Source organism: Pantherophis guttatus, chromosome 1 (genome assembly GCF_059756535.1).
Source record: "Pantherophis guttatus breed Tessera chromosome 1, ASM5975653v1, whole genome shotgun sequence".
Classification (NCBI taxonomy): domain Eukaryota; kingdom Metazoa; phylum Chordata; class Lepidosauria; order Squamata; family Colubridae; genus Pantherophis; species Pantherophis guttatus.
The window spans coordinates 31,651,488-31,664,088 of NC_142063.1; the positions used below are offsets into that span (position 1 = coordinate 31,651,488).

The following is a 12,601-nucleotide window of genomic DNA, read 5'->3' on the forward strand; positions in this document are numbered from 1 at the left end:
CTCAGGTATGTTTGCATATCTATAACAGCAAAGTACTTTACAGTTTAGCACTGTAACTTAACTACTGAGACGTGTTCAAGAAACTATAATAAAAATGCATAATACAAATTTTGTGGAACAATTGTGGAATAAGATTCAATATGTAATGGAATGGATCACTTTTTCTATCATGTATGAAGAGTATGAAGGGCTCCTATTTTTATTCCAGTAAGGAAGACCAAAGAGTTTTCTGTAGATCTTAGATGGCAGTAAAAGCCAAGCTTCCAGTAATTGAGAGATGACAAACATTACTAAAAAATAGTTCCATACATGTGAGGTTAAATAAAAACAACTGTAAATTCAAGTTTTACAGAAGACACTCCTCCTTAGGAAAAATCCCGTAATTGAAAGAAAAAGAGCAGGTACCTTTCATTCCTAGAAGAAAAAGGAATTTCATAATAAAGTTGATGTACCATTTTCCTACTTAAAGGAAGATATCCTTGGCTGAAGTTAGAATGGTGCCCAAAAGGGTTTGAACGACTGACTGAGCAAACTTACAAAGTACTACTTATTGCAAAGCTCTTCTCCTGAAAGAAATGTCAACTCTGATTTGTGAATTAAAAGAGTTGTACTCTTCTTCCTTTGTAAGGCACCATGTATTTACCTCACAAAGCTCAGCCGAGTCTGAAGACAATGTTGCTGCCCTGCATGTAACACTGAGGGGACATTAGTAGAGAAGGTACCCAAACTGCTAGCAAGATGTACTGAAAAGTAGATGAACCAGACAATATAACTGTAGGCTTCCATGTACTGGGCTAGTCAATGAACAAGTTGAAGGAGGCCTTGACATGTTTTATTGAGCGATGAAAGATGGGACTCTGATTATTCTAACATTGTTGAGGTCTCCCTCATGAGAGAAACTCAGAATTGCAGAGTGCTAGCCTAATTACTTTGAGTTCCAAGAAGTCTGTTAGTGAATCCGACAACACCCAATAACCCTTGTCCACTGCGTAAGTCTCCTAAACCCCGAAGGCTGGCATTGGAACTAGGATGGGTGAGAAAGAACTTCCAAAGGAATACACCCTTTTCAAGGGCCTTAGGCATCCATCATATGAACAACTTTCAAATGTGGTCTCAGTGGAATAAATGACTTGGTCCCCTGTTGCTTCTCCTCTCAAGAAGGAAAATGATGCCTACTGTAGGTAATATGAGTGAGCCCTGGCCCATGGAACTGAGCCTTAGAGATGACCTAGGGCTGCTGAATTTCAACCATTTGGCATGCATCACTGACCTGATTAATTCCTGTAAGGGAGGAGGGCCAAGCCTGCCAGAATAGTTCAGCTTTGTTTCCAGAAGCTGCAGGCATTAAGCGGGGGCATCTGCCTCTTCTCCCAGTTGATGCAGAAGCCAAGGTATGATAGGCAACAGACTATCTTGCTCACTCTGTTAAAGAATGAGAACAGAGGAGAAGGTAATCTAAATAGCAGTAGGTATGAATTTTGTCCTAAGAGAACACTACATGTGCTACAAGGATCTTTATGTTGCCATGTCAAATGGGAGAGCAGTGTATTGAGAATGATGGCCCAGTTCAAATCTCAAACACCTCCAGTAGATGGGGAAATGAACATACAAACAAGGTTCTTGGAAATAAAGGAAGGCTAGCCAAAAGAATGGAATTTTGGGTTGCCACATGAAACTTATTGCCAGTGAGAATGATTGTATGATTTTGATAGCAAACAGATGGTTGATGGCTTGAAGTAGGTGCTTTACTTTCTGGAATTTTAAGGAAGAACTTCATTAGCTATGTCACTGTATGAAATACTCAGGTGCATGAATATTAGGACACAATCACTAGGCAAATAAGCAAAGCTTGCCCACCCCCAGACTCAGTGATGATCTTGATACATGCTGTCCATTTATGAAGAATGACCCTTAGATTCCTGCTGCTTCAGATGATAATCTGACTCATGCCAATAAATTATGGATCCTTGTGTAACTTTGGTTTTGGATAGGAAATGAAAGGAAGTGACGCTAGGCTAAGCAAGTTGCTATCCACTCTTCTTGCGGAAATAGCTGGAAAGGCTTCCTTGTTGTCCTTGTTTTCGGCCAAGAATCATCTAATGATTTTTAAGAGCGTTTTCACCAAAAATGCTGAAAGTTAATAGCAACTAGGATTTATTATTTATTATTTGATTTACACCTTGTCTTTCTCCTGTGGAAAGCACTCGAGGCAGCTAACAAAAGTTAAAACAAAAACAGAATATAGAAATTTAATAAACTGATTCAGAAAACAATGAAATAAATAACAAAGTCGTCTTAATAAATCAAAGTGCTGTTATACTGTGTGACAAAAAGACGAGTCTCTTCAAGACAGCCTCTCTACTGATCTTAATAACGAGGCAGATTAACAACCAGAGGTCTAGCCTGCCTTGGTGACCCTGTTCAACACGTCTGCAGAGGAAATATTTGCTGCAGGGTTTGAGGCTACAGGAAATATGTCAGCCACCCTTGGAACTAAAAGTAGACCATCCAGGAAATCTGTACCCACATTCTTAGGAAATGTATCATTTTCCACTAGCTGTGAGACTTCTGATCTCTTTGAAAGCTTCTTAGGGATGAAAAAGTGAAATCCCCAAATTACAATAGCCTACATGGGCAGCTCTGCTGATCTGTTTTGAAAGGACTCTTCTTTCCTGGGCTTCAAGATATATATGCCTTTTTCTTCTGGGTGTCTTCAAAGATGGCTGTTGCCATGTGCTTGATTTTCTGGCCAATTTGTTTAGGGGTTCTTAATTGAAAAATATATCACTCCCTTAAGTGGGTGAGCAAACTACCACCTCTGCATAATTGTTAAAAATACTTTGGGCAAGACAGAAGGAGACCTACCTGGAAAGGCCATCAGGTCACCTGAAGAGGTCATAGTTTGGAGAGTCAGTCCCTGAGAATGGTGGCCCCTAACCACTGAAATCTCTCCTAATATGTCCAAGAAAAGTGATGGACATTTTTCTGGACTATCAGAAAAAGTAATAAAGGAAAAAAGGAAGAAATTGAAAAAAGTAGAAAACAATGAAGTCAAGTGATATAGGATAAAGCTCTTGTAATGAGCTGCTTACTACGGCAGGCAGGACCAAGGAAGTGGCTGGGAGGTTATTACAGGGTTACAAAGTTTCTTTGGCCTCCCACTGAAGCAAGAGAAGAAGCATCCAAGGACACTCTCAGCCATAATAGGAACCAAAATTACGATATGCAATAATGTTGATTTTTACTCTATCAGGTCAAAAGATCCAAGAAGTCAATTAGCAAAAGAAGTCAAAAGCTTCCATAAAAGTTCTCTTCAAATTAGACAGTGGCAACAATCCTAACTCCCACTGCTTTTAGATCAGACCTTAGAAGATAGCCTGTATAAAATAGCCTGTTATGAGGAACATCAAGAAATATGACTCAACATGTCTGCCTCTATTCCAAGTCTCTTTGTGTCAAAACAAGCCTAAATCTTTTTCCCATTGAAAGGCAAAAGGTACATGCCTATCTCTGTCCATCTCCACCCATCACTGCCCTCTTGGCTACCCTGCACTCTGTCACTTTTGCTGCCCTCTGCTCCTACAGCCCTGCCAATCCCCCAGCTGACCTTCATCTTCTTGCCCCCCCAACTGTAGATGAAGCATTCCTGGCCTTTCTGAAGGAGCTGCTGGCCACATGCAGCCTTCTTGCAAAGCAGCTTTGTGAAAAGGTCACACACCATTTGAAGAAGGGTGTGGACAGCATCAGAAGGCAACGGGGACTGCTAAAGGCCACTACTTCAGGCTCAATACTGTCAAGGCCACCACTGCTGCTAAGGAGTGCCATTGTACAGGATGGCCAAAATGGCAGAGATTTGGGGAGGGGGGACATAGGTAGGTGTGGGGGGGAGCTCAAGAAGAGGCAGTTTTACAAAGACTTGGGACTGGGAAAATCTATCCAGGAGTTATTTGGATTGGAGTGCATTCTCACCAAATGATCAGAGGGGATTTGGTTAGTGAAGGTAATGGGGACTGGTAAGGTGCTGTCTCTAATCAATACAGTCAGGTGACATCTTGCTTTACAACTGATCGGCAATGGAAATTCTGATTCTAATTACCATCATTACTGGAGAATTCATCATATGGTAATATATATATTATTATATATTAAAATTCAGTAAAGATTCTTGAATAAATAATACTTTTATTATGACCTTGAATTGTTTCCCTACCGGGCTTTTCTCTCCTAACATCTATATTTTATTTGCAAATTCTGCTGAATGTATACATTTTACAAGCAATTTTTCTTAACATGCTGCATTTTTGTCATTATTATTACTAACCTATGCATCGCTTGCTAAAATTTTCTCTAGAAGTGTATTGCGCACTTGAAAAAAGTTTGAATTTTGAAGAACAGTTGTTTCAAATCCTTTATTCAAAAAAGAAAAATTATTCTGCATTAAATGGGGAAATACATTTATTTCTCCTTGAAAACTGCTTTCAACAGATACCACTAAAGGCTATTTTGCATCTAAAAATGCCAGCACAGGCTTGGTTGACAATAGGGAAGAAAAACTTAAAACCTAATGTTTTAGCAAGGTCACTCAGGAAGTTCATTCTCAACTAGGCATGCTTTGTTTAATCTCTCAACCCATCTATCAACCATGCATATAAAAACTAATAGTTGACAACATGGAAAGTTATATTACACAAATAATGTACTACAGACAAGAGCCTGTAGTACAGTGAACTAAAGCACTGTTATTAACAACTGCTGCTTGCAATTACTGCAAGTTCAAATCCCACCAGGCTCAAGGTTGACTCAGCCTTCCATCCTTTCAAAGTTAGGTGAAATGAGGACCCAGATTGTGGGGGCAATAAGCTGACTTTGTATAAATATACAAAAGTATGAAGGCTATTGCTTAACGCATTGTAAGCCGCCCTGAGTCTCCGGAGAAGGGCGGCATATAAATTAAAGCAAAAAAAAAAAAAAAAAAGTCCTGGGAATGAATTAATGGTTCCATCTGAATGCTTTCCAATCCTATGCTTTTTATTTAGGGTAAAGTGTTCAGAAGGAAGCATGAGTAAGATAATAAAGCATTTTACAAGCCTGACCTCCTTATAAACACTTATAAAAACATTCATTGAACACCACACACTTACACCCACCCACACACACATATATCCTGTTTCCCCCAAAATAAGACATCCCCTGATAATAAGCCCAATCGGGCTTTTGATTCCATGGCAATAAGGCCAAGCGCTTATTTCAGGGTTCAAAAAAATATAAGACAGGGTCTTACAATGTTATTCACAGCCTCAGAAGTTCATACTTCCATTCATCTCATTCAGAAAATTGATAGAAGAAACAGCAATATGGAAAACCAATTATTTGGGGAACATTTTAAGTTCCTGCTAAACTCTCTTTATCTTAAGTTGGAGTTCTTTGTACAAAGGAATTACAAAAGTGATTTTATCAGAAGGCAAGAGCTCTGCAAGCCCCTCAAAACTCAAAATTCCAGCACTACAACCGCAAAGATAAATAAAAGTAACCCCCCCCCCATGTGAGTCCCAGAGCAGCCTTTCTTATAGCTGAACTAAACAAACCTTCCGTCTCCTGGTTCAATCCTAGTATGCACTTCCAAGCCAAACTAGGGAAAAGAGGAGGAGAAGGAAGAGGTTGTGTGTCTCATCAACCTTGGCTATCCACAAGTTATTGTCTCTGTGGCCAGATACTAAATTCAATATATCTTTTTTATTCAAGTTCCACGGAAGTGACAAGCCAATGGTGGAAGAGAGAAAAATAAAAGGAGAAAAATGTAAACAAATGAACGAGGATTGGCATAGTGGGATTCCAAACTGTACCATCATTTCTGCTTTTGCATCCGTATGTTTTAGGAGGGAGTACTGTAGGTGAGACAGCTATCTGGAAGACCTGTTGCAAGTCTGCTAAAGACACAAGGTCAATGGCAATGGACTGGGACAACTCGCCATGGCCAACTTGCCGCAATATAATCTGCCATGGCACAGTTCAACAAATACAGAAGTTAAATTAATTTTGATGGAACCATGGTCAATAATAATAATAAAGAAGATCAATCCAGAAATACAAGAGTTAAGAGGCCACCAATAATAAAAGTACCTGAATGAAATGATTAATACAGCATTGAATTATCCTGCGGTGAGTTGTCCTGTGGTGAGTTGGCTGCAGCAAATGGACGTGCCGAGTTGTCCCAGACCTCATTGACAAGAACTTGGTGTAACCGATTCATTAGAAAGGGAATACCAACAGCTTTTTACAGTGGTTGAGGCTTGTGCTCAGCCTGGTATTGTTCTGCCATATCCAGAGCATGTAATGTTGTTCTACATCAAATTAAACCTTAGTAAACATAACCTATTTATTTTCATTAAACAGAGACTGAACATCCTTAATTATTATTATCTGCAGCAAAGTGTGCCATACCTGCTCAGAGAGGACAGCCTGCAGTTTCTGAATTTCCAACTGAAAAGTTTTGTTTTGATCCTTTAGATCCTAGAATGTAATTGTCAGATCATACTGTTAATCTGGAATTACAAACCTGGAGATGGTTCTTATCATTTTCTTTAAGAGAAATAGCATGAACATTTGAAGAAATGTTAAGTGATTCCTACTGGAACTGGCTTCTATTACTGTCTTGAAAAGGTAAATTTGGGGGAAAGACACACCTAGAGACACAGCTCTTTATATGCAATATCCTCCTATTTCATTTCCTAAACATGGTTTAATTTATCCTTAATCTGATGATTTTAGGATTACAATTTTCAAAAATTCCAGATGGAATGGTCATTGGCAAGTAATTTCAAAGTGGGATTTTTAAAAGACAATGAACATAGTAACTGCAATTTAGCAGAAGTTAATCAACAAGATGGAATACTGCCAAAATGCGGGGGAAAATTAAATGATGAAAACAGGAAAGGGGCAAAATAAGATCCAAAATGTTCCACAAAGGGTAAGGACAGCCATCCTGGACTCTTCTAGATATTTCAATTCCCATAAACTCCAAATTTGGTTAATTTGAGAAGCACAGAATATTTATTGTATGACACATTCACATCACAGTTTGATAAAAATACAAAATATGAAATATATAATTTAAAATATTGTAACCAGGAAGCATAGAGTAAAGGCATCAAAATACCTGCTCCTGGTTCAGGAACAGGAAAGAAATAAAGAAAACTAATGCTGAAGAAAAGCCATTTAATAACATTGCCATAATCATAAGCTTTTGGGCCATAGACAATAATCCAGACTGAGACCACATTTCAGAATGGACTCCCTAGATATTTTGATGGAATATGTAATATTCTCCACAATTTAGAGCCCATCAATGCATAAATAATTTAATTTTGGCTTTCCTGTTTCATTGTTTCCTATTTCTACAGCTTTGTAAAATGTAATACCTGAAGTTCCTCCTTTGCATCTGAAGCTTTGGAGTAATGTCCTTGCAGCTGATCTTCCAGTGTTCTGATTTTGTCATCTTTGACCTGTACACTGAAGGGGAGAAAAAGATTAAAATAAGTTTCCCCCTTGCTCACAAGATCTTGCATGAGACCCTCCCCGTTCCGAACTAATGCATAATAATCACAGCATCCGTTTCTCAAGAAGCAACCTTCATTGGTTTTACCTTTCCTGTATCCGCTCCAGCTCACGAATGGCAACCACCTAGATGTAAAAAAAAAATTAGTACAATTTTTAGTGTCGCATCACAGCAAAATTCAGCAATTATACTCACAGCCAATTTTTTAAAAAGGTCACATTTAGTTTCTGGCTCTGCTTTTTGTTCTATGACAAGAAAAGGGACCACACATATCCTTCGCTTGGCTCTGAGAAAGGACATGTTGTTTGAAAGGCTATGATGTTTTCAAAGCATTCTGATCTAACAAAAAAATTACTATCTTTAAAGTAGTATCTTAACAAGTGGAAACACTTTAGGAAAAATGGCCATTTGTAAATTTTATTTACAACTGTACATGCATACATTTAAATTTTTGTATATTGGTAGGAATGAGATTGGCAAGTCAGGTATGTTTAAATCCATGTTCACTTATCTCAAGATGTGGATTCTTGAACTTAATGGGGGGACAAATGCATCTAGATCAGGGGTCCCCAACCTGTGGTCCGTGGCTCACTACCAATCCGTGGGTTAATTGCCACTGGGCTGCCTGAGGGGTCGGCCTCTGTGCGTGCACATGGTCCCACTCACACGAGCCTTGTTGCTTGCAGATCCACTCATTCTCACCTTGTAGTAGGTACTTATGCACCTACTCGCATGAGCATTGTCGTGGCACTTGCGGCCCCGCCCACAAAATCTTTCCCCACTGTCCCTGCTCTGAGCCACCAGAATGGTTGGGGAATTCTGATCTAGATGCACTAGCTCAAATATTAGGTTTTTGTTGTTTCAAATTAGAGGGGGAAGTTATGTACCGAGATTGGTATAAGAAAAGTACAGGTAGTCCTCGGCTTACGACCACAACTGAGCCCAAAATTTCTGTTGTTAAGTGAGACATTTGTTAAAGGGAGTAAAATAGAAGGGCTAAAATAGAAGGAGGAAAGAATATTATATATGTTCACCACTCTGAGTTATTTATAAAAATAAAAAGGTGGGATTAAAAAAACCTTAAATAATAAAAATATTAAAAAATACTATATTTGTACAGATAGCCCTCAATTTATGACAATTGAGCCCAACATTTCTCTTGCTAAGCGAAATAGTTGTTAAGTGAGTTTTGCCCCATTTTACGACTTTTCTTTCTACAATTGTTAAGTGAATCACTGCAGTTGTTAAGTGAACCTGGCTTCCCCATTGACTTTGCTTGTTAAAGGGGTGCAAAAGGTGATCACATGACCCTGGGACACAGCAACGGTCATAAGTATGAACCAGTTGCCAAGCATCTGAATTTTGATCACATGATCATGGGGATGCTACAAAGGTGGTAAGTGTGAAAAATGGTCATAAATCGCTTTTTTTCAGTGCTGTTGTAACTTTGAACGACTGTTGTAAGTAGAGGACTACCTGTAATCCAAAGCAAAAAGAGTCTGGGGAAAAATCCAGAGAAGCAACAGAAGGATATTGCTTCTGGAATCCATTTTTGTCTACCAAATAAGTAAACAAGTCTAGGCAGAAAACAATGTTATACAGTATTCTTTATTTTGTGGTGGGTTCATGTTTGTATGCAATACTATGTAGTGTATGTTTTCAAGTCATTTGGAATGTTTTTAAAAAACTGTTTCCCCCAAAATAAGACATCCCCTGATAATAAGCCCAATCGGGCTTTTAAGCACATGGCAATAAGGCCAAGCACTTATTTCAGGGTTTAAAAAAAAAAAATAAGACAGGGTTTTATTTTCGGGGAAACACGGTAGAAGTTCCTCTGCATAGGAACAGAGCAATATTATCTTGTCTGCATGGAACCTGATACTTTACTTTTTCTTCTGTTACAATTTCTTTTAAGATGTTATGATTTCAACTATTCTGTATTCTTATTTCTTCCATTGCTTAATGTTTTCTCATGATAACGCTTAAAAGTTAAAAGGGATTTTTTTTTCATTCTCCCTTTTCCTTTTTAAAATTAAGTTTGATTCCATTTATTTCCTTTGAGATAAGACTATCTCTCCAAATGGGACACCGAAGAAGGCGCTGATTTCCCTATCCATATGGATCAGTGGTATTGAAGCAGCAGTGACTTAAACATGTCTCTGTGGAGAGTGGAGACAACTGTGGAAAAGACTGAAGAACCAGTGAGTAGACTCAGTAAGGAAAAGATGACAGATTTCCCCTATGTATTCCAGACAGCTGCTCCTCACAAGGGTAACAGTCTACACAGTGAGTCTGAGCCCCAGTAAAGGACACTAAGTTCAGTAAGCTTAATTCTAATTTTGGAAATTGCTTCTTGTTTATGAGCATATGCCAGTACTTTAATATTAGTGGTCTAATTGTGCAGCTTCCAGAATAATCCTAATTTATTTCACTGAGCCAATAGGGTGGTGATTTTTCCAAAATCCTTCTGCTGCCGAATAAACAATATTTAGCATTATGAATGGATTAGTCATTACCCTGACTGCCCAGAAAAAGACGACTTACCTGATTATTTGTGAGTGCCTGCAACTTTTGTACTTCTGCTTTCAGAGACATGTTGATATTCTGGACAACCTGCAGAGGGGAGAATGAGCATACTTAGTTCTTCTGTTCAATCTACTATTTGACAAACTGGATTAATGGTAAAAAGCTTTCCTGTGCAATTTCAAAATGGCTAACAAAGATGGAAATCAGCAGAACAGGCCACCTGGGCAGTTTGCATGGCAGACTGTAAAACTGACTTTACCCATTCTGAAGTCAGATTTACAAATGCAGAAGGATGAAATGGAAGAATGGACGGTCACCTCGGGCTACAGTTGCCTTGAAATAACAGACACCTCAGACACTCTGCAGCTACAAAACTAGACTTTCAGGCAACACATTTGAATTTGGTTGGATGTTTGCGCTACTGAATTTGCAGGGAACTGCTTTGCATTTTGGAGAACAAAGAATGGTATTTCTTCTCTGAACTTGGATAAGATCCAAGACTGAGGCATTTATAGCATAATGGGATGAAAAGAAAAATGTTGTGAGGTTTAAACTGGCTTGTTGCAGGCTCAAAAGATTTCTGAAGAAAAGTGGATTATGGATTATGCTGGTATCAATTCTCACTCTCTGTTCATGTAATCTTGTTTCAGAGTCTATCTTGCCAATTTGTACTCATATAAAGGAATAATTCATATAAAGGAACAATTTAATAATTACCATCCTCTATACAAAAATTCTCTTAAATCTAAATGTTAAGCATTTTCCTTCCCATCCATGCAACATAATCCTGCTTTTTGAGGCTTTTTGAAGAGAAACTCCTGCAGCTTTAGAGTAATTTGCAAAAACTAGGAATTGATCGGAAGCTGACTGTGCGCTAAGATCTATTGCATCTCTTAAACTGCTGAAGTTTTTACTGCTTTCATTATAGGTGCCTTCATGCTTGCATAGGCATATATATCCCTTCCCTTGAAGGCAAGAAAGTAGAGAGTACTGAAGTCACAGAACTGAACTAGAGCAAGCAGAGGTAGTGGTTATCAATGATTTGATGAGCAGTGCCCCGCTGATAAATACAAGTATAGGAAGAGAAAGAAGACAAAATCAAGGTAACTGATATCATTGAAAGGGGAAATGATTAGTCCACTTTTTGTTTACATGAAATATGAACTACACCAACAGCAGCAGCAGATACAACCACCTAACTAATACAACTTGACTGCTACTATTATTTATTTCCACAACTGAAAGATAACTCACTCCACCTTTTCACAAATAATATTTCACTGTACCATTAGATCTTCTTCCTTGCCGGTTAGTTTGAGTCGTTCATTGGCTAAGGACTCCTCAGACTGATTTATTTGCTGGTCTTTTTCTGCAATTCTGTAAGCATAAAAAAAAAATCAATAGTGATCTATAGTGGCCTTCATAAAAGGTAGGCACAATATTCTTTAAAGTTGTTGCAGTGGATTGTTCCACTAGAATATACCGGTAAGCAGACACTGTGCTATCTTGATGAAATGCAGTTTTTAAGGTTTCTATTATATTCTATTCATAATTCTGCAGATCACCTTAGGGTGAACAGGAACAGGTAATATAGTAACTAGCAACAATATATATAACAATATGTTTTCCATAAAGTAACATCAGCACTTAATTTCAAGATATAGTCATTTAAAGAGGCTTTAGAGCAGGAGCCCCCAAATCCCCGGCCCACAGCCCACTCCACTCAGAGAACTGGGCCACTCAAGCAGCAGGTAAGTGTGCACATGTGCACAGCTCTGCTTGCACAAATAAGAGTTGCGCACACTTACACATGGCTGCCACTCACTCACACAGAACCATCCCCTCCCCACTGCCAGTTCACCAAGCTGGAAAGTTTGGGGATCGTTTCTTTAGAGCCACCTAGCAATAACATACTATTTAAGAAGGAAGAAGGAAAGGAATACTTTCACTATTGGGTTCAAGACAGTAACTATTCAATTATTGAGAATTTCATACAGATTCCAACCAGTACACATTTTATTTCGTTATGCTGAGTTGTGGATTGAAAAACTGTGTCACCAGAAAGCCTGAAGTTCAATACATATTACAGAATTCAGGATGTTGGTTTTATTCTTCTCTCTGCTTTTGACCTTTGGCCTTTGTGTTCTGATATAGAGGTCAAAATTCAAGCCAGATTGCAGCATTTAGTCCTATATGACTTAAACTTTCTTTAGACCTGTCTGACCTTAGCAATGCTAAATCAGGGCCACTACACTGTCTAACCACAGCCTTATCAATGTAATGTTAACTATTATACTAAGGCAGATAGTAGCATTACATTCCCCCTGCTGCCCCACCCCCCCCAAAAAAAAACACCAAGAAAGAGAATTGATAGGGAGATGGTGAGGAGAAATTGTTGAAAAACTGTGATTGGGAATGAGAGAAAATAGCTTACATACTGTCTTTCAAGACAGTTTCCAGGACAGTTTGTAAAATTTCCCTCCATACAGAAAGTTTCAGAATTAATTGCAAATCTCATTA

At 38.5% G+C, this 12,601-nt stretch overlaps 1 protein-coding gene across 38 annotated transcripts in view; it reads right to left on the reverse strand.

The window, feature by feature from the left end:
- Window positions 1-12,601, reverse strand: part of KTN1 (kinectin 1) — an 87,688-nt gene that overhangs the window by 30,090 nt on the left and 44,997 nt on the right. For 25 of the 38 annotated variants that reach the window (XM_087895522.1, XM_087895614.1, XM_087895550.1 and 22 more), the window contains exons 14-18: window positions 11,368-11,458; window positions 10,100-10,168; window positions 7,643-7,680; window positions 7,419-7,509; window positions 6,442-6,510 (exon numbers count right to left, since the gene is read on the reverse strand). In XM_087895522.1, coding sequence (XP_087751648.1) covers window positions 6,442-6,510; window positions 7,419-7,509; window positions 7,643-7,680; window positions 10,100-10,168; window positions 11,368-11,458 — 358 coding nt within the window. The remainder of the gene's footprint in view (window positions 1-6,441; window positions 6,511-7,418; window positions 7,510-7,642; window positions 7,681-10,099; window positions 10,169-11,367; window positions 11,459-12,601) is intronic. The other 13 variants (XM_087895609.1, XM_087895616.1, XM_087895547.1 and 10 more) reach the window with 1 other exon arrangement.